The following is a 24,413-nucleotide window of genomic DNA, read 5'->3' as shown; positions in this document are numbered from 1 at the left end:
AGTGACTTCTTATCTCCATGTACACCCAGGTATCTACCATTCACATCAAAACATAGACTCTTGGGTCAGGGTTGTGGCTCAGTGGTAGAGACTTGCCTAGCATGTGTGAGGCATTGGGGTCAATTCTCAGCACTGCATGTAAATAAATGAATAAAATAAAGACCATCAACAACTAATAAAAAAAAAAAAGACATAGGCTTTCTCCACCCCACCCCCACCCTCAACCCCAACAAGGGCTTTTATCATGCTCCTCCCCTGCTCCTTGAGGTAACTGTTATTGCTTTCATCACAGACCTGTTTTGCCTGTTCTGAACTTCACATAAGTGTTGACTTCTTCCACTCACCATATCTGTGGGATCCATCCATGTTGCTAAATGGTTTTCCGTTGTATGGAAATAAATTATTTCTTCATTCTTCTATTGATTGGAATTTGAACTGTTTTCAGTTTGGAGACTATTATGACTGAAACTTCTATAAACATTCTTAACAGAGTAGTCTGGTGAGCAATTTGATATTAACTAGTTCAGTTGAAAAAGTGTATTAGTCTATGACTTACCAATTCTACTCTTAGGAAAATACATGAAAGAAGCTTTCACACATGCTAAAAGAGGCATGAGTAAAAATGCTCATAACTGCCAGGTGCGGTGGCACACGCCTGTAATCCTAGCAGCTCAGGAGACTGAGACAGGAGGATCGCAAGTTCAAAGCCAGCCTCAGCAAAAGCAAGGTACTAAGCAACTCAGTGAGACCCTGTCTCTAAATAAAGAATAGGGCTGGGGGATGTGGCTCAGTGACCAAGTGTTTCTGAGTTCAATCCCAGCTACCCCCTCCAAAACAAAAAACCTTATAGCTGCTTTATTATAGTTGCAAAAACAAAACAAATTAACAGACTTAAATATCCACTAACAGGAGAGAGGATCAATAAATGGTGGTATAGTCATACAATGAAGTTAGGCGTGCGCACACACACACACACACACACACACATAAAACAAGTAAAGCTAATCTTATCAGCATGTATCAATATTGGGTGGAAAAAAAGCAAAGATTCAGAATACACATTTAAGATGCCATTTATATAAAATTTTACAACATGAAGCATACCACTATCACAAAGCACACACACACACACACACACACACCACACACACACACACACATATAAAAGAAATAAAGCTAATCACATCAGAATGTATCAATATTGGGTAGAAAAAAAGCAAAGATTCAGAATGCACATTTAAGATGCCATTTATATAAAATTTTAAAACATGAAGCATACCACTATCACAAAGCACACACACACACACATACATACATATATGGTCTAGGAACACATTCATATATACTAAAAGTACTAACAAATTCATGGCACTGATAACCGAAAATCCAGAATGATAATTTAGTTCAGGTCAGAAGAGAAAAGCTTGTGAAATGGTGGCCGTGGAGGTGGGAGGGTATTGACTGAATTGATAAGTGCTTTAGTCTTAAATTGGGTATCAGTATAAAGTGGTTATTTTATTCTTTAAACTTTAAAATATAACTTTTTAAGGCTACAAGGGGTGGGAGTCATTAAGGGCAACAAAATACTGGTAAATAATAGTTGGCTGGGGGAAGAAGGACTGGTTTGTAGTATTTGGCTCCCTTATGTAAACACTCCCACCATGCCTGATTTCAGATTGCCAGTGTGTCATCATCCAGCTTACAAATTTCTAAAAACTAATAACTGTTGACCTCATGAACCAAGATGAGCCAGCTCCAGAACACCACTCAAACACTGACTGTGGAAGCACTTGGTCTGCAGGCTGCAGTGTCAAACTTCTTCTGAGGACTTTTCCAATACCCTTGGAGGTGGGTTGAAGGTTGGACTACATTAGTTCTTTATTGCTATTCCATTACACATTATACCAACACTAAGCAGCTTAAAACAATAAAAAATTATGATTTCACTTTTTCTGAGAGTCAGGAATCTATGAATGGCTAAGCTAGGTGGTTCTGGCTCTGGATCTCTCATGTTAGCCAGAACTACAGGAATTTTCAGCTTTACCTAGGATTTGAAGATCTGCTTCAAAACTCATTCAAATGGGTGCTGGCAAAAACCTCAGTTCCTTGTCATATGGACCTCTGTGTTGGGCTGCCCAAGGCATGGCAGTTGACTTTGTCCAGAGCAAATGATCACAAAGAGAAAAGGGTATGAGACTGAGATGAAGGTACAATGTTCTTTTTATAACCAAATCTTAGAAATGATATACCATCACTTGTATTCTGTTGTGTGCACACACCAACTCCAATAAAAATGTGGGAGGGAATGACATAAGGGTGCAATACCTGGAAGCAATAATCACTGGGGTCATCTTGTAGATTGGCTACCACACTGATCACAATTGAAGGTGAGTGTAGAATAAAAAACCATAAGGAATTCTTTAATGGTCTTTGTTCTCATTTCTTAGGAAATCTCTACCCTCTTTCTCAGTGCCATTCCAGAGGCAAAAGTGAAAAGTGTCCACCAGTCAAGTTCCATCTCAGACGTGCAGTGACAAAAACAGATCCCTGGGAGACTCTGGGGCCCCAAAGCTCTCAGAAAAGCAGCAGCTCCAGCTGCTCTCTGGTGCCACTGTGCCCAGCAAGTCCCCAGAGTCAGAGGCAGGGCCGTCCCCTGTCACTGCTTTTGTTCCCTCTTAAGAGGAGGCCCACACCTGCTTCACACTGGTTTATCCCTGAACAGACTCAAGAATGCTTACATGACAGGGCTGTGGGAAGGTATGGCTAAGGACCTAGAACCTTGGTCATGGAGGATCAGAAGCTGAGGTACCACACCTCAAGCTGTTACTGGAGTGTGTGTGTTCCTTGTAACCCAGTCAACCAAAATGTTCCGTTGAAAAAATAGTCCAAGGTCAAAACCAAGCTTAGGTACACTAAAAGTTGTAGCCCCATTTGGGGGAGAGGGGTGGTCATAATGCATATTAGCATAGTAAAGCCTCAGAGAAGGTGCATGGAAATGTTCACTTAATTTCACTTAGTGTTTCCTTCTACTTATCTGATCATAGACCTTTTTTTCTTCTTTTTTTTCTTTCTTGTTTGTTTTCTTGAGGAGGGGCAGAACATATGGTAATGGAATGCCTCTTACACTGCTCACTCAACCTCTTTTCTCAACAGGAAAGGTGTCAGGAGGGCCATGAGGTTTGTCACAGATATGGAGGCTCTAATCCTTAGTACTCAAGTGCGTCCATGGAATAGCAGCATTGGCAGCTGGTACCTTGTTAGAAATGCAGAATCTTAGGCCCCACCCAGGAACTACTGATCAGAATCTGCTTGTTAATAGGAACCCTAAGTGACGAATGCAAGGCAGTTTGAGAAGCATGGTTCTATATCTTCTGTTCTTTCCCCTCTAATATGGCCAGTTGAGTCATCTTTCTAGCCAGGTGGAGCTTCCAGGTTCTGTATCCAGATGCAGTTGACATATTTTGAACTGCACACCTATGTTTAGGGTCTTTCCCATGTTATGTGTCCTTTCTACCCAAGGGGCCATGAAGGAAACAAAGGGACATGAAAAACACTGAAGAGGACTTGCTTCTGCACTGACTAATAAAAGGACCAAAGAGTAATTCTAGTTTGGCCTCCTCATCTCTACCCAGATGTCCTTCTACAAAGATGCCTACAGACTCCTAATCTAGAGAAGGTCACTTTGAGGATCTAACCATACCTTCCTTACAAGATCACAGGAGCCAGCCACTCTTAAAACCTCTGCCCCCTGGGACTGGGGAGATAGCTCAGTTGGTAGAGTGCTTGCCTTGTAAGCACAAGGCCCTGGGTTCGATCCCTAGCACCAAAAAGAAAAAAAAGAAAAAAAAAAAAAAAAAAAAAACCTCTGCCCCCAACCCCCTTAGAAGGAAAGATGAACCAGCATCTAGGGAGAAGACATTTTATTGAGATTTTGCTAAATAAATAGCTACAGAAAGCTGGGAGGGCTGAAGACAGCAGCTGCTGTCTCCCTCTGCACAGGTCACTGAGGAACCCATGGGGCGGGAGTTTGGGAAAGGCATGGTAAAGACTAATGAGGGAGAGAGGACCCCATCCCAGATGCTATCTGGCATGAGGAAGCCGATAGGATAGAGAGAAAGGGAAAGATAGGGACTAATAGCTTAGATGTCATGGTGGAAGGGTATGTAAGGACAGAAGAGGTCACAGCATCACAGCATTTGGGAGTCACTGGGTGAGAGCTTGAATAACATCCTTCACCAGCATGGTACCAATCACCATCTTCTCACTGTTAACAGTCAGCTGGGCAGTTCCAGCTGGCCGGGCATCCAGAGTCATCAGGACAAGGCTTCCACTAGTCAGTGTCCTCCCTGCAAACCTGAGGTAGGAGTAGAAGAAGGTGACTGGGAATGATGACTGTGAATGGGAATAGTGACAGTGTTTGGAAGGGGCTTAGCCCCTAGGGCTTGGGATCCCTCCTTCAAGTCATACCCCACAAGAACCCTTTTTTCCCCCTCTACCAGTACCTGTATTCATCAGATGTCCCACAAGGAACACGACCCAGGTTGGCAGTGGCAGTCACTTTCTGTACCACTATGTGGTCACTCCGACAGGTATCTGGCAGCATGAGTTTCTCTGTGATCTCATTCATGCCAGTCAGCTTTCCTGGGGGCAGAGGTCATGATGACAGCACAAAGTGTGGTGGGCACTGAGGCTGGCACCTGCATCTGCTTGCTGATTATTCTTATTCAGTTCTTCCAGGTTGGGCAGGGCTCATGCTAAGGGAAGTTAAGAATCTCCCTCATTGGCTTTGGGGAAGAGGTACTTCCCTTGGGGACCTGGCATAGCCTCCCTGCCCCCACTCAGAGCTTTATCCATGGTGCTGACTAAAGACCATTGGTGCTTCCTGCTATCAGACGTCTGGGCCACAAGTCCCTTGGGAGTAGCCACTGAACCTGGGGGCCAGAAAGTTCTAGAGGTTTCCTCCACCCTGGGTCCCACACTTTTGGGGCTTTCCCATGTGGCCCTCCAACTCAATCAACGATTTCCAGCTCTTGGAGGTTGAGCCCTCACAAAGAGATGACAGAGGCTGTTAGGTTCCTGACCAGAATCCAGTAGTCATATGTAAGCCTCATAGATTGTGCCTTAACTGAACCTCTATAGAAGCAGCTCCTGAAACCCCCAGACCCTCAACAGCACTCCTCACTCTACAAGGGGATCTCTCTCTCCCCTCACAAACTCTTGGCCAACTTGTGAGCACCTTTCTCTGCCCTCCTGCATACCACAAGCCTGCTCTTCAGTTTCTCCCCCTCTCATTATCCTTTTCCTTCAGATAACTGACGTCTTCTCCTATTTCTTCCACCCCTTCCATTCTTAGCTAGTAACAATATCTTGCCATGGTACCTTTAGTCTGTCCATGTTCAAGTCTCCCCACTTCTAAAAAATCTTTTCTGAAGATAAATCTTTCATCATGCCAATGCCTTGTCTTCCTCCCCATTCATGACCAAGGTCTTCCAAAAAGGACTTAATTACCGTAAGCCTTGGTCTCCCTCCTGCCCACTGCAACTAGCTTCTGTGAATCCTTTAACTGTAACTTGCTCTCTGTGAGGTTAGCAGTGGTCTCCTAGATGCTGGATCTGAAGGGTTTTACTCATCATGGCCTGCGAACCAGCCCTAAGCATCCTGCTGTCTTGTCATGTCTCCTAGCTCTCCCTCTATCTCTCTCTGCTCTTCCTCCTATCCACCTCCCTTTTGTCCGCAGAATAAAGGTTTTCCTCAAGGTTCTATCCTTGGCTTCTTATGATCCCCTCTCCAGTTCTCTCTTCCAGGGTGATCTCATCCATTCTCAAAGCTTCCATTGCAGCCTCTATGCGCATGACTCCAGCCTCTAAGTGTTTCCTGGACACAGACCCCCCCATGTTCAGTAGTATACTGATTCCTCTTGAACTTCCCAAATACACTTCAGAATTGGCTTTCCCAAAACTAACTATGATCTGTCTTTCTCCCTTACTCAACCTATTCTTTCTTCTAGATCAGATGTTGGTCAAACTACAGCCTGCAGGCCAACCAGCCCACCACCTATATGACTCACAATGGTGTCTATATTTTTTAAATATTAGGAGAAAAAGTCACAGGAATATTAGTATTTCATGATCCATGAAAATTAAATAAACATGAAATTTCAGTGTCTATAATTGAGATGTTCCTGGAATACTGCCATGATCATTCATTTATATCTTGTCTATGGCTGTTTGTGTGTTACAACAGCAGAGCCGAATAATTGAAACAGAGACCAAATGGCCCTCAAAGCCTAAAACATTTACTTTATGATCCATTACAGAAAAAAAAAAATTCAACAAACCCTGATCTAGATGAAGAGCACTACTTATCTCCCTACCATCCAAGCCAGAAATTCTAGAATCAGCTAATATATCACCTCTCCTCCCTCTCAGGGCAACTGCCTATGGCTTCTCTCTTTCCAATCTCAGCTTCCACCCCCAGTCCTTCTTTCTCTTTGCCATGGCTCTAATTTTTGCCTCTTCATCTCTCATCTGATCTGCTATAATAACTGTATAGTTAATTACAGAATTTAACCCAAGTTTGTACACCAAGAGAACAGAAGTTCAGAAATAAAGTCCAGGGCTCATGAAGCCCCTTATTTCCCTCACCTGTGCTGGGCTGCCTCTTTTTTTTTTTTTTTTTTTTTTTTTTTCTCTCTCTCTCTACAGGTTCTCCCAATCCTAGCTATCAATACTGTCACATTCTTCTTTCTAAAGCCGAGGATTGAACCTGCACCTTCCTTCAATGACTCCTCCACTGCTATGAACCCCTTTCAACTCCAAAATTCTAGAACTGCAATCCTCTCACATAGCACTGAAGGTTCCTAAAAATTAGAAACCAAACATTACTTTTAGCTTTGTTCTTACTACTACTGTGTGCTAGGAACTCCTGCCCCAACCCAGTATGCCCCCAACACTCAACACCACAGCTGTGCATGTGCTGTTTCCCCACCTGGAATGTGAACCTAGATGTTTCTGCCTGACTGAGTCTCTCCAAAGCCTCACCAAAATGCCCCAGTATCTGTAAAGGTTTTGCTAGAGGCACAAACTATAGGGCCTCCCTCTGTCTGAGGGAGCTGAGGGTTTTCTCACGTGTCTTAACTGTGGAACTTACAGTGCGTGGTACTGAGCTCCTCTTTGCCCACCCCCAAAATGTGCTTGCTTACCCTGCTCCTTCTTAAACTCATTCTCACTCATGAACACAGGGGCCATCAGCTCCCCAACAGGTGGCTGAATGGAGACATAGAACTGTCGGGTTTGGGTGCTGGGAAGAAGATGGAAAAGAAGTGAGGATAGCATCTCTCCCCTCACCCACCCACACCCTCTCCCTCAGAGGCAGGATGTGAAGGAAGCAGAAGAGAGAGGTCAGACCTCACTGAGGGCTTCAGATAGCTACTAGATCCACCCTATCCTGATTCCACCTCCACCTCCATCTCTGATTCATTTGCATCCTGCCTCTCTCCAGCCCACCCTTCCACCCCTACCATGAGTTGGACACATACCACAGCTGGAAGTTGGCTGCCTGGGTTGAGTCACAGAAATTAATACCCATTATAGCAGTGGCAGATTCTCCAGGTGCCAGTGACTCTGAAATGATGTGAGGCAGGGAAAGGGGGAGTGGATACACCATCACCTGATAGGCCTGGAACCTAATCTAGCCCCATGCTCCCCTCCCCTGACAGAGCTGAGCAGCTCTCTATGGAATCCTGGATTTCTGGGCCCCTGAAGATCATCTCTGGTTTCCTCCTGATATTTGAATATCTTCTCTCACATACCCTCACCCATTCAGTTCAGTTATAAAACAACCAAGGCTTACATCTTCTGTTGCAAGTACTTCCTGCCCTGGCACAAACTTGCTTATTTCCTGATCTATCTCATCCACCAGGGTATGGATCATGTTAGATTACATCACTGTGTCCCCATAGCCAGGTCTCTTGCTTGGCCCAAAGAGTATCAACAACCACAAAAAGACTGACTCTGCCCAGGAGCCTCCTGCACCCTGTCCAAAGCCCTTATGTACCAATTTCTGGAAATTCTTGGATGCTGATGCCAGCAGGCAGTTTGGGGGTGCCCACATGCAGGCCCTTGATGGGAGTCTCAGAGTTGTTGGAGAAGTAGATGTGCACAGACACCATGTGGGGATCCCCAGAGAAAGGTTGGCGACTGAAGGCATAGTCCACAGCCAGTCCCTCACCAGCTACTCGGTGCAGCAGCTCCTGCCTCCCAACACCTGGTACTGGGCTCAGCAGCTAGAATGGTAGAGGAAGAAGAAAACAGCTGTTCCAACCTTGCCCCTACCAAGGGCCATCCCATAACTGGGATTCAAAGCTATCCCCTCCATCACATTTCCTCTCACATACAAATTCACACCATAGGATGCAGCATGGAGATGGGTCCCTTCCCTCAGCTCAGTTCCTCCCTGGTCCTACTCACCGAGGGTACCAGAGAGGAGTCTGTGAGTGTCAGGCCCTCCAGGTCAGCAGCCAGACTAGTGGACACAACCATGGGAGGAGACACAGGCTGGATGCTAGGAGGGGTGACTGTGGGAGTTCATAAGACTATGATGAGGCAGAGGCAAAGTAGAGTTGGCTTGAATGGGGAGCCCAGAGTACAAGAGGCAACCATTTGGCACCATGGACAGTGATGCACATGGTAGCCTGGAGGAAAATGCCCATCCTAAAGCCCAACCCCAGACCTAAGGAACCTGATTCAGAGCTTAAGTGGCTCTGAATCCCCTGGCCCCCCCATTATAACTTCCAACACCCAAACTCACAGTCCTCTAGATCAAGCAGGGAGATCTCCTTGGCTGCTGGGGCACTTTTGCTGCTGGGAGGCTGAAAGAGAAAAATGGTCTGTGGGTGTGAGGAAGGGGAGCACCCTGGTCTATAATGGATTGGATGAAAGACTATGGCCTGTTTCAGATAATAAGAGATATTAGGGTCTGGTCCAAAGGGTAGAGAGGACACTGGAAAGGCCCTCACTGTTTTCCTCCTCCAGGACGTGGGTTCCACCTGCTCCTCCTCAGACTCTGATGTCATCTCAGACTCTGAGGAGCTACTGCTGGAATCACTGCCCTCATCAGAGGATGAGTCTTCTTCATGTCCCTCTGGCACCTTCTTCTTCTTCTTTTTCTTCTTCTTCTCACCTTCCTCCTCACTCTGTTCACTGGAGGAGAGGAGGAAAGCAGGACTCAAGCCTAGCCTGGATACCACTCCTTGCCTCATAGAAGAGCACAGGAAGCCCTGAAAAATGGCATGGGTGGGGTGGGAAATCTGGGCCAGAAGAGCCCATAATTGGGTTCCTATGCCCAGCACCCCCATGAGAGTTTTAAACCACCTTGTGCCAGTTCAGGCTCTGATTGCTTTTCCTCACCACTCCCATGAGGCCTCAGAGACTTTCTGCAGCTGACCAAAGCAACCACCACACGAGCTGACCCATAGGTCTGATGGCCCCCAGCAATTCATGAGGACCTCTTGGGAGGCTGGCTAAAGCTAAGCATAAGCCTTTTATATCTAGGGGAGACCCCTGAACCTCACTAGCCATCTGGTTGGTTCTCCTCTTACCTCTCACTGCCTCTCCCTTTATCCTCATCCTCATCCTGGTCTTCATTGTCAGACTCACTGCTAGACTCCCCAGAGCCACTCGCGCTGCTGCTCTTACTGTCCGATTCAGTCTCAGATTCAGGCTCTGTGAAGGAATGGTATTAGGCCTCTCTCCCTCATATGCAGGTCTCCCTAGGTCCAAAGCAGATGCCCAAGCTCCTAGCTTTAGACTCAGTGCTGCCTGAAGCCTCAAACCCCTCTGACCTGCTCCCAGCCCCAGATGCCAATTGGAATTGACAAGGACACAGGTAGATACATATGAATAGATGCTGCTGCTCACAAGCACACACATATATGGAAATGAATCCCTCAGGTGCACAAAAACATAAGCAGGTACACATACCCATTGGTCACTGACCATATAAATACACACAGAGTTCCCTCAGACACACGCTTGCATGTGGGAAGAAGCACAGAGGACTCCAGCTCTGCTCATCTCCTCACCACTGTCTGCAGACTCTGTGGGGCCAGATTCCCCCTCAGAATCTGAGTAGAAGGGTTTTTCCTTCTCCTTCCTTTTCTCCCGATTTGAGCACTTGGTCCATTCAGGTACCTGGAGATGGGGGCAGGATGAAGAGTCATTTCCTCATGATCAGAGAGGGGGAAGGAAAGCACAAGCCCTTTTTGACCCTTTACCACACCTCTTTTTGGGGCCTCTGCCTGATCCTGTCCCCAAAAGGGAATAATGGTGGCGATGGGCATAGGCCACAGAGGGGATGCTTCTCACAGAGGGATACTGCTCAACGAAGGAGGAAACAGTGTAGAGAAGGCTGGGGGTATAGCACATGGGGACGGGAAGTGCAGTACAGGGTAGGGAGGAGAGTACACGGCACACAGAGGGGACCTCAGTGTATTCGCCCAACAGGCCCACGTGGGTCTCAATAAGGGAGAAGTCTTCTTCCTGTGTGTGGGGATGGCATCAGGAGGACTGGGCCAGCACTGCCAGTGCTCCCTGCTGCCTGCCTCCCCTACATCCATCTCTTTCTGTTTCTCTCTGTCTCTCTTACACACACACACACACACACACACACACACACACACACGCACATGCACACACACATGCATACACAATTCCACTCTCCACCTTGCTGACCTCCACGTTGCGCACAGATGGGTCAGGGGCTTCCTCTGGCCAGTCTGGGAGTTCCTGGTAGCCTGTGGCCTTGGCATTGAGCAGGTGGGACAGTGAGCCCAGTTGGAAGTGGTCCCGGTCTGGAGACAAGTTTAGAAATCAGGAGTGGCAACTAGGAACAATCTAGGAGTTGTTTTCTAGTGGGGCTGGGTGGTCACTCTGGTCAGTACTCCTTAGCTATGTAGGAGAAGGAAATGGATGTGTCCTCTAAGGGCTTCAGCATCCTAATTACACCACAGGCCCACATGCTGGAAGAAAAGGTTGTCTAGCCAGGTCAGTTCAGGGACTGAGGATGGGTACAGGTGAACCTGCAGAAGCAGGCGGAAGGAAACTCTGAGTCCAGAGATGCTGCTGGCCTGTCTGCTTGGGTCTGTCTGTGGGGAGGCAGAAGTATGAATATGGCTTCACTTTCAGGGCATGGCTAGGCTTTGGAGGAAGGCCAAAGTGGGATAAACTGTCTGACAGCTGTGAATAAGAGGCTGGTCAGGCTGGGCCAAGTGGGAGGAGGCATGTCTGGTTCAGGTCTGAACACAGTAGGGAGGGCTGAGCAGCCAGAATGGAAGTGGAAAGGAGTTTGAGTCAGAGGTGGGGCAGCTGGCATAGGAGGGCAACCCAGAGACAGGTATATGAGCCTGGTGTTGGGGCAGAAAGGGACTACTGCCCTCTTGAATTTGGTTGCTGGGTCCCAGAGAGGCAGCTGGAGGACCCCTTCCAGACCAAGTCCATGAACAGAGGTGAGGCTGAAGGCCTGGGACCTGAGGTCTCGACTGACCTTGAACGACTGCCTACAGTTCTGGCAACTACATCTCGGGATGCCTTATAAATATAGACCCCTCTTTTGTATGCTGTTTTTCTTCCGGCCTTCCTGGGTCTTTGGTATTTAACTTCTGAATATAGATTCTCAAGCCTGCAGTGTACTCAAAAGGGGAAGAAAAAGGAGCCTGAGAGTAGGAGAGGATTCAGGAGCCCCTCCTGACAGGGATGGCATATAACTCAGGTGAGATGATACTTCCAGTGGTTGTGGATGATTTTTCCAGTGGTTGTGGGCCCTGGGTGCTGCAGAAGAGGCAAAAGAGGGGCCAGAGCTGGCATTTCCCCAGAAGTTCTGCCCAGAGAAGCCTAAGGCCTCAGAAGGAAAGGTTGGGGCTGGGGTCCTGGCCAATTCCTCCCTTCCCCTGGGAAGGTTTCTCTTCATTTCAGCTCTTACCTTTGAAGGATGACTCCAAGACTGGGGCTGGCTTGGGTGCCAGGAAGAGCTTCTTGGCATGGCGACTGAGGGTCCCACCCTGCTCTGAAGGGACGATAAGCTGCCGGGTGAAGCGTGCTCGGTCTCGGATGTCATAGTTCTGGTCATATTTGGCCAGACTCAGCACATACTGGGTTAGTAGCTTGGTCTGGGGGAAGAAGAAGAGGTGGCTCAGTTGCTAATAGAGAGGATAGGAGCACAGGAGGCTCTGACTCAGTTTCTTTCAGCAGACATCTCCAAGCAGAATTTCTCTCCTCACTTACAACTGCCTGCCCTCATCCAACTTTTCCTCCCCACCTGTCATGGCTCCAGGCTTCACGTCTCAGTTTCATTTAATCTCTCTGGCTGACTCCTGCCCCCAGCTATGATGACTGCCTTGGAGAGGTTGCTCTTTTAGACTCTATTCTTTCTAGGCCTCAATTCCATTCTTCCTCAGGTTTATGGTCCCCTCCACCTCACTGTCTACTCTGGGGCAGCAGGGTAAGTGAAGGGCTGGAACATTCTGCTAGACCTCATGGTTTCCAGGCTCTACCAGCCATGGAGAAAGTAGACAACATAAAAGAGGGGGAATAAACAGGGATCACTTTGGCAGGAGCTGCCTACCTGCTCTGTCATTCCACATAAAAATTTCAGAGCTGCCTAGGGGTCCTAGAGGCACCAATCTTTTCCTGGAAGGTTGTCATAAGATCAGAGCAAACAGCAGTTGTGTATGAGTTTGCAGAAGTCACATGGAATTCATAGTCTTCTGCCAAGGCAGCTATATCCTAGGAACTAAAGTCTTGATTTCTGCCCTGGTCTTGGCATAATATAACCTGCCTTAACACAAAGAGAGTGGTAGCAGCCATCATTTATGAAGTGCTTTCCGGTGCTAAGCACTATACTAAGTGCTCCAACTATCTCATGTAATCTCTACAGCCCTTCTGAGAGGTAGGTGCCACTGCCTTATTTTACAGAGAAGTAGAATCATTAAACAACCTCCCAGGTTGAGAAGCCCATCAGCTCTACATTCAAACCTGTCCCAATGGAGCCCCACTTTCCCTCTGTGCTTATACACTAACATAAGGGGGCTTTCCTGACCTGGGTCTCCATGTCTCCAACTCCTGTGACCAAGATCAAAAATACTAAGTAGTCCATAGCCAGAGTTCCTAGGGGCAGTAGGAACCAACAGGATGGAACCTGGAACTGACTGTGGGCTTCCTGAGATTTATGATGACATACTGTCACTTCCAGCCTTAAATACAGCTGACCTAGTAACCTAGCTAATCTATCCGAGCCATTGGGCAGATGTCCATGAGGGGCAGAGCCCCCTAGATGTTAACCCAGAATCAGAACAGCTGCTGTAATAGAACTGTCCCCACATCACTTTAGGGAACCACTGTAACTCCATTCCTATATATAGTATAGCCCATAGGGACTTTGGTGGCCTGATGTTTGGCTTATTCCCTTCTAGCATAGCAGTGCCTGCAATACTGTTCTAGTCACAAATAAATATCTCCAATCTCATTCTCTCCCCTAATGTAATAGCTCTTAAAACATGAAAATAGAACAGGATCTAATGGATTTCATTATAGACCTGCCCCTCCTTTGGCCAGACATTATCTGACCAGTCAAGGATGGCAGATGCCCTTATTGGCATAGTCCACTAACAAGATGCTGTCAATCCTATTTTTAGTTTAGGATGTTATCTTCTTTCATACACTTCCTAGTTGACTGATCATCAATTCTCTTCCTTCCTTGCCTCATTCTAGAAAGAATTGTTTGGGATTTGGATCCACCTGTGTACATCCTTAACTGCCTGTCAAGAACCTGCATAAAAAGGGGCTGGTCCACTGTCTCACTGTAGGATCTGCCTTTAACAATTCATTACCCTTCTCCACCCTAAGAACCCATTCCCAAGGGATTATGGCATCTAGTCTGCACTATTAGGACACCCACTTCACCTTACCAGGATATGTGGGAATTACAAGGTTGCTCAAGAGAGCCTAGGGGACATACTTCATTTCAAGAACAGAAAAGGCTCCCATTGACCAATGGGCCCCACCTGCCAGGGAAGTAAGGAACACTATCTTCCTTTCAATAACCTATGCCAACATATCTGCACCTTGAAACTACCTATTATTCTGTGAAAATTAACCATTCAAAAAAATACTAAAATAGCCAGGCACAATGGTGCATGCCTATAATCCCAGTGTCTCAGGAGGCTGAATCAGGATGATCACAAGTTCAAAACCAGCCTCAGCAACTTAGCAAGGTCCTTAGCAACTTAATTAGACCCCATCTCAACATAAAAATTAAAAAATAAAAAAAAAGGCTGGGTATTTGGCTCATTGGTAAAGCACCCCTGGGTTCATTTCTTGGTATTAAAAACAAAAAAGGCCAAGGCAGGAGGATCACAAGTTCAAGATTAGTCTCAGCAACTCAAGATCCTTAGCAACTTAGCAAGACCCTGTTTCAAAATGAAAAATAAAAATGTGTAATTCAGTGATAAAGTACCCCTGGGTTTAATCCCTAGTACCAAAAAAAAGTAAAATTAAAATTAAAAAATTAAAACACATCCTCACTTCACACACTACACATAAATACATTCTATATGGGTGTGGCAGACAGACTTTGTGGTCCATCCTACCAGTCCCTGCTTATTAGTATTTGTGCCTTTGTGTAATTCCTTCACCTTGGTGTGGGCAATACCTGGAATTTGCTTCAGACAACGTGGCAAAGGTGACAGGGATAGAAGACTCTGTCTTGCTAGCAGCCAGGTTCTAGAGAACTTCATCCTTCTGACTTTTAAGAAAGAGGTGGTCACATAGGGAGGCCCGTGTGGAAATAGTTGAGAGCAGCCCCCAGAAGCTGAGGGTGTTCTCCAGCTGACAGATAGCAATAAGCCAGGGCTTCAGTCCTATAACCTTGAGGAACTGAACCAGCTACCATGTGAACTTGAAAGTGAACCCTTCCCTCCAGAGCCTCTGGGTGAAAACACAGCCATAACTGACAACTCTTTGGGTAACCTTGCATAAGACCCAACAAAGTCATTCATGGACCCTTGATGCAGAGAAACTGAGAGAAAATAAACATGTCTTTGTCTGAAGCAGTAGAAAACTCATAAAATGGGTTTAAAAATATGAAACCAGAAAAAAGCTTGGAGGAAATTTTAAGTGAAAGATATAATTAATATGTTAATATTAAAAACTTTCTAAACATGAAAATACTGGAAGAAAACATAAATGAAAAAATTAAAATATTGGTTAATTCATAACTGAACAATCCAGCTGGCATATAAAAGCAAACTCACCTGCCAAAAGCATTTCTGGCAGTTACCCCACATGCTATAATGAGGTGGCTGAATAACCACTTTCTTTACCATTCCCTTAAGCCCTCTGTCACTTTATCTATTGAGTCTATGGATCACAGAATCTGATTATCTACTGATGAATCACAGGACACAGTCCCCATCTTGGTTTCCTCCTGGTCTCAGCCTGGTCTGGACCTGGCATGCTGCGGAATCAGGAAGTAGCAGGAAATGACTGGGATTGCTGTGGCCTTGTAGCTAAGGCAGTTGCTATTTATGGTACCAGGATGAGGGAAAGATCACTGCTGTATTGCAAGGATGACCATGTGTACATCCAGGCTGCCTGCCTCCTAGTATGCAAAGATTCCCCTTTCTCTACCAATTCCAGAACAGGCTGGAAAGAAAGAAGGGAGAGGAAAGAGAGGAACAATTCTAAGGGGCTTATCCCTAAAAAAGATCCACCTTCAGCTGAAGTGTAGTTTGGGGGTAATGATCATTTGCATGAACAACATAACATATAGTGGGTACCCTGGTTGGGGATGGGATCCCTCATGTCTTGCCTAGGAGAGGGGTTTGGCTGTATGTACCCACAGCTCTCTGTATTAACACTGACTGTAGTTCTTACTGCTCTGTATTTAAAATGTTTATTGTTATGCTGTTTCTCTTGCTTAGTTATGAGCATTTAGATGCTAGTAAACATGTCCCATACATTGTCCCCAGGACATGGATAAGTGCTGGGTAAATAGAAGGCACTTAGGAAATGTATGTTAAATTAATGAATGAACAAATACACATGCAGTGAACAGTGACAATTTTTAAGAGTCCCAGGATTTGGTGATTCTGCCTACCTGGGCTTGAGTCCCTGGGGCTCATGCCAAAGTCACCATGAATCAGAATAGTCACTATAGAAATCAAGTGCCACCATCCAACATGGCAGAGACAATTACCATGTGGGCAGGACCAGGCTTATGAAAACATGCCAACCTCCCCATGGATTAATTCCTGGGTCTCAGGACCCTGGTTTAGTCCTAGGCATGTCAGACTCTCTCCACCCCCATTACCTGGGCAACTCCCCACCTATGCTGCTTCATCTTTGGGAGTGGGTACGGGGATTGAACCAAGGCCTTGTGCATGCTAAATGTGTTCTGTCACTGAGCTACACTCCCACATCCCCAGCCTTGTTTCATCTTTTCAAATGTTCCTTTAACCTGATCCTTCCTCCCATCTGAACAAAGGAAGAACACAAATATTTGATTGAATACTTCTCCAGGGTGCTCCCTCTAATTTCTCTCTCTCTAATCTACTTCCACACAATACTAAGACCCAGTACATTGTTGCTTCCACAAGGTAGCAACAATCTTGTAGCTGTTATCCTTTGGACTCCTGACAAGAATTCCAACATTTGGTGACCCTATCTATTTCACTTGAGACCCTGGGCTCATGCTAATCACCATGAATCAGAGGAGCCAATAAAGAAGCCAAGTGCAACCATCCAGAGATTCCTATAGAATGACAGGAGGCCACCTTCAGGCCTAGCTAGAATGCTGCAATCTCCAGGAAATAGCCCTGCTGCAGATCCCATTCACCCAAACAATTTTCTTCAAGGGTTGACAAACTTTCACTATGAAGGACCAGAAAGTATTTTAGGCTTTTGGAGCCTACAGTTTCAACTAGTCAGCTCTGCCACTGTAGTATAAAAGCAGCCACTGACAATTATGTATTGTCATGGTTGTGTTAAAAAAAATTATTGCTCAGTCGGTAGAGTGCTTGACTTGCAAGCATAAGGCCCTGGGTTTGATCCCCCGCACAGCAAAAAAAAAAAAAAAAAAAAAAAAATTATTTTCAAAAACAGGCAGCAGACAAGACATGGTTCACAAGCAGTAGTTTGTCAATGCCTGTCTTGTTGAACTGAGTGGGATAGTGAAGGTAGGAACTGTCCTGGTGTTTGGTGTCTCCAACACCTTGAAAAAGCTCTACCCATTACACTTTATTCTTAGAATCCTCTAGAGCCATATCAGGGGATGCTAGACATCCAAGAATCTTTTGACATATGGTATTCCATCTTGGTTAACACTCACCCTTGGCTATGGTGACTCTCAGAACCCTTCACCTTGAGAGTGATGTTAATCATCAGTACCACTTGAGCCTGAGCAGTGACTTACTCCCTTTTCCCTCGCACAGGCTGGCCCTGAATCATCAAGCTTTGGGAAGAAGCATAGCCTATACCTCCCAGGATGCATCCCTCATCAGTGCCTGTCATTTCTGGCCCCTTCCATTTGTTCCAATCAACTGTGGCTCTTCACAGCCCAGTGTTCCAAAAGTGGCAGATAGGGACACTTCTATTGACAGACATAAAGTCACAGCCTTATAGGAGAGCCTCCCTACAGTGAACACCAGCCCCACCAGGTCCCTGAGTCCCCAGAATAGCTGTGGATATTGGGGTAGCATTAGTTGTTTAGGAAGACCAGCCACCTTCCCTGATTCCCCTTTCCCCCAACAGAGACTAAAGTTCAAGTCTGCCTGAGGAGTGCCAAAAGAACAGTGCCTAAGGCAGTTTCTGAGACAAGAAAATAGGAGGGTTGTGTATGAGTCTTTAACCTGCTTAGAGTTGGTCAGGTAGAGCTTCGCTGCCAGGTTGATGACCTGTAGCTTAACGATATCCTCCTCTGCTGTGAATGACTTGGCCATCTTTCTCAGAACGTCAGGTGCCATCTTGGGGACATGCTCACAGTACTCTCCGATGAGCCACAGGATGCTGGCTCGTGCCATGGGCACCTGTGGGCATGGGAGAGGAATTAGGACTGGGGTAAAGGTGGCAATGTGGACTGCTAGGGAAATAGCCTCCCTCCTGTTTGTGCTGGCCTATCATCTTATGGGTTCTCTGGAAGTGGGAGTGGGGAGTGGGTGGAAGAGAAGTTAGAAGGTGAGTATTTTCTAGACAGCACCTCCCCTCTTCCCTAAGGTTTCATTAGCATGGGCAGAACCTCAGGTCCCAAAGCCAGCCATGGTTTAAAAGACTGATTTTGGGGATTCATTGTTCCCTCATTGCTCTATTGCCATGTTATTCTTCAAGAACGCCATGTTTGGATGTTTCAGCTCAGCAGTGCCCCAGAGAAACACAGAATTTGTCAGTCAGTCATCCCTGGCCAGAGCTTTAGAGAGAAAATGAGAGAGGTGGTAAAGGCCATGGAGCTCAGTGAAGGATCCCCAAAGGGAGGCAAATCTTAGGCAACAGGGTATGGATCACATGGTCCAGCCTCTTTCTTCTACCTGAAGATCTTTTAGAGCCAGTGTGGAAGGTTTAAGAGTTGAGTTTTGATAAGGCTAGCATTTAGTTATAAGTTCTTCAAATCATGGGGACCACATTGGGGTGGACTGGGAAATGTGGGGTTACTCCCTCACCTGGATGTTGTCTGTGAGCTTTGCCAGGTGTTTGATGATCTCCCCATGCTGTGCTGGCTGCATCTGCAGCAGCTTCTTAATGACCACCACTGACTCTGCAACCACAAGCTCTAGGGAACAAAACGAGAGTGAGTATGTGGCCCCAGGGATAATCATATGGCCACACTATGGCCTTCAATGTCCTCATGGCACTGTACTCAACCCCCTGTACTTCTCTGGCAACTCTCAGAAGTATAGGAATACCCAGATACTAACTGAGCCTCACAGACCAATGAACACACTTTGGGTCTAGATAGAGGAATACCCATTGCCTGAGCCAGACATGCAGGTATACACTGATCATCAAAGTTGGAAACTCGGGGGACTGGGGTTATGGCTGGGACTGGGGTTATGGCTTAGTGGTAGAGCGCTTGCCTAGCACGTGTGAGGCACTGAGTTCGATTCTCAGCACCATGTATATATAAGTAAATAAAATAACGCTCCATCAACAACTAATACAAATATTAAAAAAAAAAAAGTTGGAAACTCGGGCAAACACTGACCATCACGGTTGGATAGAAGCTGTACCAGGCCATTGAGGCAGGTGTCACGAACTCGACCTATGTTAGTTGCACAGCGTCCAATGGCCTGGATGGTGGCTGCCACAAAGTCTTTGTCCATGCTGCGAATGTAAGTCTGTGGAACATTGTGAGAGAATTACATTCCATAGGTAGCAATCCCTCATGACTTTGCAGACTTAGGGTGACCTCCAGGAAGACTATGATCCTTCATTTTATGACTTATCATGTCAAAGACGAAATCTTGAGACAGATGTCCCCACTGCACACCCATCTAGTCATTCCTTACCCCAAAGTCAGCAGAAGTCATTGGAATGGGGACTTAAGATAACAGTGTTTACAGTTCTGGGCTCATAAGGGAAGGTGTAATCCACCAGGGCAACTGTCACTGAGCACAAGAATTGAAGGACACCTCCTCCTGGGACCCTTTGAATAGGAGTTGCTCCCTGAACCATACCTGAAATTCCCGTAAGACAGTAGGAATGTTGGTCTCATTGGCCAGGTTGGTCAGCACTTCTAGCTGCAGGGAGGGGTGGAGAAGCAGAAAGTGGGCAGGGTGGCCAGTGGAGTTTCCATGTTTTCATTTCAAACACACTTCACAAACCAGAAAACAATCCTCAGGACAGCCCTGCATCATGCTTAGATGAATAAGGAAACTAACAGATTATAAAACGTGTCCAAAATGCAAGAGGTCCAGTTTGCCTCATAAATGAATTCTCTGAAAGAGTATATTTATAGTATGGGCATGTCACCTCTTGACTCCTTTGAAAACTTAAATCTTCCTGTTGCTATTAGGATAGAAACCAACGTCTTTACCAAGGTCTGTAAATCCCTGAAGGATCTGACTTACTGACTCACCTTTCCCACTATTCTCCTCCTTCCTCTGTACTCCAGTTATATGCCCTTCTCTACCTCTGCATCTTTGCATGTGCTCTTCCATTTGTATAGAGCAGTTCTTCTCTGCATTTATCTAGGTAATCCACATTCATTTCTCAAAACTCAGCTCAAGTCTCAGCTTCTCAAAGAAAACACAACCAGAAAAGGTCCCTCCCCACATTTTATAATTTTCTACCCTCTTCTCACTTTACTATCTTTAATAAACATATTTTTACATGTGTCTCATGATTAGCTGCTTAATGTCTCCTTTGCCTTCCAAAATAGGGTAGACAGAGACCCTACCCATCCACTAGTGGAGGGTTCCTGATTAGCTTGCTCCATCTAGATCCACTAGATCCAGCGGTAAGACCGATACATAGTAGATGTTTCCAGGGTCAGGAGAATTAATGAAATCACTCAATAATGAGCCAGAAGAGCAGGAATGGAATGGAGGTTCAGCTCCTGCCACTTTCTCTTCACATATGTTTGCACAAAAGCCTGGGGGGAGCAGGTGTAGGAGTGAGGCATAAAACAGTTTTGGAAAAAGCATGGAGTCAGGAGAGTTATGTGACCTTGGGGCATTTACTACATTTCCCAGAGTCTACATTTTTATAAAATGGAGGTAATGTATAATTCATAGGGTTATTATGAAAATTAAGTTACTTCTTATGTGAAGAATAACTGATACATAGTAGGGAAAGGGCAGTTCCCTTCTCCTTGGCTCCCTGAGCAAATGGCTGCAGTGGAGGAAGCCCTAGGCTCAGGCCCAGAAACAGGCCACCACCAAGGTGACCACTGTCAGTTGTTTGAATGAGTATGTGGGGATGGGGAGGATCTGGAGAGGCCAATTACACTTGGCCTATCACTCACCTTTAGGATCTTGATCTGGGTGGGGTCAGTGGACCTGATGTAGAAGCTCTTCAGGTAAGGCTCAAACATACCCTGGCATAAGAGAGCAGCCCAAGGGATTTTCAGTCCATCCCCAGGCCTGACTCTTCCAGAGCCACCCTCCTCTCCTGACACTGAGCCCTTCCAGCTTCACCACCACCCTCCCCTTCCCAAGTCTTCACCTCTCTATCTCAGAGCTGACTTGTTCTTCACTGGGCATCCCCCCTTAGTGGTCCCTCAGGATCCAGGCCTTGTTCTTAGCCTACATTTGGGGATCTTCCCTTCCCAACACTTTGCACAACAAGAGAATCCTCCATCTTACCCTACCCCCACAACAGTGCCTCCAGAGCCCATAGGAGCCTTCCAGGCAGAGTCAGCCTGGGTTGCATGCTCACCCGACGCTTGATGGACATGGTGGCCACGTTCTGGAGTACTACATACTGCACCTCACTGTGGAGAGGACAGGTGAGAGGTCCCAGGACCCCTCAGATGGGGCAAGGGCAGTAGGTAGGGAGGAAGACAAGTGGGTCAAATAGTTGGGAGGACAGAGCCAGTAAGAGGAGGGCAGGACGCGGGGCAGTGTGGGAGTGGTAAGGAGGGTTGAGGAGGGTGCAATGGGGTGAAATGCCTCCAGGGTTACCTAGCAGCAGGAGTATGGGAGTCAGGAGGCACTGCAGGGTGTCACCCACCTGTGGCTTCGCAGCAGGCGCACTAGAGCCTTGGCAATGACGCCCACCTCTGCCTTAGGTGCCAGGTGGAAGTAGAGCTGTGCCACTGCCATCACCACTGCGGCACTGCGGCTCTGCAGCAGTGGCTTGGTGTTGCGTAGCAGCAGCCGGTGGTCAGGGTCCATGACGTAGGGCTTTCGAGCAGGTAGTGCTGTGGCGGTTGTCTCCTCAGACCCAGTGCCCTTGGCCTCGTCTTCTTCGGAGCCATAGAAGGCTTTCTCAGGATTCTCCTCTAGCAGGGATTCCTGGAGAGGGTGACAGTCGCGCCTGTGGGTGCCTTCCTTAGGTGACCCACCTACTAGCTCTGCCCCGGGTCAGGGCTGGCTGGGGTCTTGGCCCACTCACGTTCTGGGTAGGACTCAGAAACTGTGTGCGAGCATAGCGGGTGAGCATGCTGATGATGACCACCTGGCCCCATTCCTCCACATCAATGAGCAGGTTACAGAGTTTCCGGTAGTTTTTGTGAATCAGGTCGATGCGCTCTGGGCATACCTCCTCAAAGGCCATCACCACACTGCCTGCCACCAGCTGGGGAATAAAGACAAGAGAGAGTGGACAGGAAGGACAAAAGGGCCCAGGGGCAGTACCTGCTCCAATTTTTTCACACCCTGCCCTCATTGCCCATCACACACCCACCGTGGTCTTGTCAGCCAGAAGCTTCTCAATGACTTCTATTAGTTGGTCCTTCTGGTCAGAGTCCAAACTGAGGGAGAAATTGTTGATAGGAATTTGCTCCCTCCTGTCCCCACCTTTTTCAATATCTTCCCAAACTATGTTCACCTCCCTTTCCCCATCCCTATTCATTCAGAGATGTAAGCCCCCACTGTTCTCCATCTCAGTCAATTCTCCATATTGTATTTTTTTTATTTCTTAAGTTATTGATGGACCTTTATTTTATTCATTTCTTTATATGTGGTGCTGAGAATCAAACCCAGTGCCTCACACATGCTAGGCAAGTGCTCTACCACTGAGCCACAACCCCAGCCCCATTCCCCATACTGTTTTAGACCCTCTGAGGAGCAGCCTGTAAGACTTAGGAGAGGGCTGAGGTGAGTCTGAGATTTAAGAACCAATCAGACCCCTAAGGAGAAAAGGGCAGGGCTGGGTCATACCTGTAGAGTTTAGGGATGGCATGGGCAGCTGTTTTCCGCACATAGGGTGACATGTCTGAGGCAGCTTCCTTGATGGCTAGCATCATGATGGGCACTATGATGGGCACACGGATGCTAGAAAGGACTCGAAGGGCACTGGCACGAATCAACTGGTTGGGATCCTAAGGGCAGAGGTGGAGGCAGAGCTGTGAGAGGGACCAAGTGCCCTGGTGAAGGCAGGACACCCCACCTCTAGAGGTCACTATCCCTGGCTACTACCGCCAGCTCTTGCATCCCTGACTCCTGAACTGAGGCTGGATAAGGTGCCAGTATTGGCAACTTGTTGGGGCATTGCCTGGAGACACTGACTCTTGGCTCTGGCTGCAGAAATACGACACCTGAACAGCAAGGGGCAGCATTGCTTTCAGAGAAAGTGAAAAATCATCAGAACCCCTAGAGTTCACTGAATACTTCCTGTTCCTTTAGGGAGTCTGTTTAAGCCTTAGGTACTGCCAGAAAATGCAAGCTGGTCTCTCTTCCAAAGAATTCACTCTTACATTCCTCTCTCCCAGCAACCTCTCAACGACTTTCTTCTTCCATGGTGTTTAAGACAGAGTAGGTGGATAGCCCCCTCCTCTTTGTTCCTATTGCATCCTTTATATACCTGATAAGAGCTCTAGACACACTGTATTATAATCATGGAGCTTAGGGTTGCCTTCCCACTATTAGCTGCAGCAGCAGCAAGAGCAGTAGCTATAAATTACTAATCTTGGAGAATGACAGACAATAGGAGAGGCACTGGAATACTAGAAAACAGATGTTACCCTGATTTTCTAAAATAGAGAAAGAGCCACAAAATCATAGATGAAATTGATGACAATCCCTGGCAAAATTCTGAAATTGATTTTTAAACAGGTGGTTTAAAAACACTTATTTAAAAATCAGTAGTATTTTCTTAGAGACAAATCATATCACATCAACTGTAAAATCTGATTCCCTTTTTTAAACATTTTTTTTTAATGAATGTAGAGTCACAAAAAAAAACTTTTTGCCTTTTTGATAGTGCAGCTAGGCTTACTAGCTTGTGATAGTACTATATCTTAATTTCAGTCAGGCATTTGTGGAAATAACTTATAGCATTTTCTACATTGCCATGTTTGATGTGGGCCTTTTGTTTCACCTAATATGTAAGCATTTTAAGAGCAGAAGTCATTCTGTTTTATCTTTATTACCTATAGATCTTTGTACATGTAAGTTGTTAAAAATTTTTTTCTTGTTATTGAATAAGATCCGTCCTTATAAGACAGGAAAATGCTGACCAACTAAACATAGTTAGGTGAATCCACAACTTGTTAAAAAAATTCAGATGGGGAAGTTTTATTAACAGATTGATGCCGACCTGGAAACATTTATATGCCACAGACTCACATGAAGTCTGTGCCCTCCAAATAGCTTATAAATATCTTGGAGGAAGACACAAAGTTGAAAGGGACAAAATTAAAATTCAGAATCACCCTAGCTTGGATGTTGTATTAAACCAATAAAACAAAACATAAAGGGTTTCATAGGA

The 24,413-nt window shown here is 46.3% G+C and overlaps 1 protein-coding gene across 1 annotated transcript in view; it reads right to left on the bottom strand.

Moving 5' to 3' along the window:
- Positions 1 to 3,911: 3,911 nt before the first annotated feature.
- Ap3b2 (adaptor related protein complex 3 subunit beta 2) overlaps positions 3,912 to 24,413 on the bottom strand; it is a 34,464-nt gene continuing 13,962 nt past the window's right edge. The window contains exons 5-26 of the mRNA XM_047534192.1: positions 22,865 to 23,025; positions 22,389 to 22,455; positions 22,098 to 22,280; positions 21,714 to 21,997; positions 21,420 to 21,474; positions 21,007 to 21,078; positions 19,718 to 19,780; positions 19,246 to 19,378; positions 18,704 to 18,813; positions 17,900 to 18,076; positions 11,977 to 12,163; positions 10,731 to 10,849; positions 10,082 to 10,190; positions 9,599 to 9,722; positions 9,017 to 9,200; positions 8,809 to 8,869; positions 8,469 to 8,575; positions 8,056 to 8,284; positions 7,538 to 7,622; positions 7,202 to 7,299; positions 4,503 to 4,641; positions 3,912 to 4,354 (exon numbers count right to left, since the gene is read on the bottom strand). Coding sequence (XP_047390148.1) covers positions 4,204 to 4,354; positions 4,503 to 4,641; positions 7,202 to 7,299; positions 7,538 to 7,622; positions 8,056 to 8,284; positions 8,469 to 8,575; positions 8,809 to 8,869; positions 9,017 to 9,200; positions 9,599 to 9,722; positions 10,082 to 10,190; positions 10,731 to 10,849; positions 11,977 to 12,163; positions 17,900 to 18,076; positions 18,704 to 18,813; positions 19,246 to 19,378; positions 19,718 to 19,780; positions 21,007 to 21,078; positions 21,420 to 21,474; positions 21,714 to 21,997; positions 22,098 to 22,280; positions 22,389 to 22,455; positions 22,865 to 23,025 — 2,898 coding nt within the window. The 3' untranslated portion in view covers positions 3,912 to 4,203. The remainder of the gene's footprint in view (positions 4,355 to 4,502; positions 4,642 to 7,201; positions 7,300 to 7,537; positions 7,623 to 8,055; positions 8,285 to 8,468; positions 8,576 to 8,808; positions 8,870 to 9,016; positions 9,201 to 9,598; positions 9,723 to 10,081; positions 10,191 to 10,730; positions 10,850 to 11,976; positions 12,164 to 17,899; positions 18,077 to 18,703; positions 18,814 to 19,245; positions 19,379 to 19,717; positions 19,781 to 21,006; positions 21,079 to 21,419; positions 21,475 to 21,713; positions 21,998 to 22,097; positions 22,281 to 22,388; positions 22,456 to 22,864; positions 23,026 to 24,413) is intronic.

The sequence above is a fragment of the Sciurus carolinensis genome, chromosome 2, assembly GCF_902686445.1.
Source record: "Sciurus carolinensis chromosome 2, mSciCar1.2, whole genome shotgun sequence".
Taxonomy (NCBI): Eukaryota; Metazoa; Chordata; class Mammalia; order Rodentia; family Sciuridae; genus Sciurus; species Sciurus carolinensis.
The sequence above is the reverse complement of the archived record's forward strand: the minus strand, read 5'-3'. Positions and strand labels throughout refer to the sequence as shown.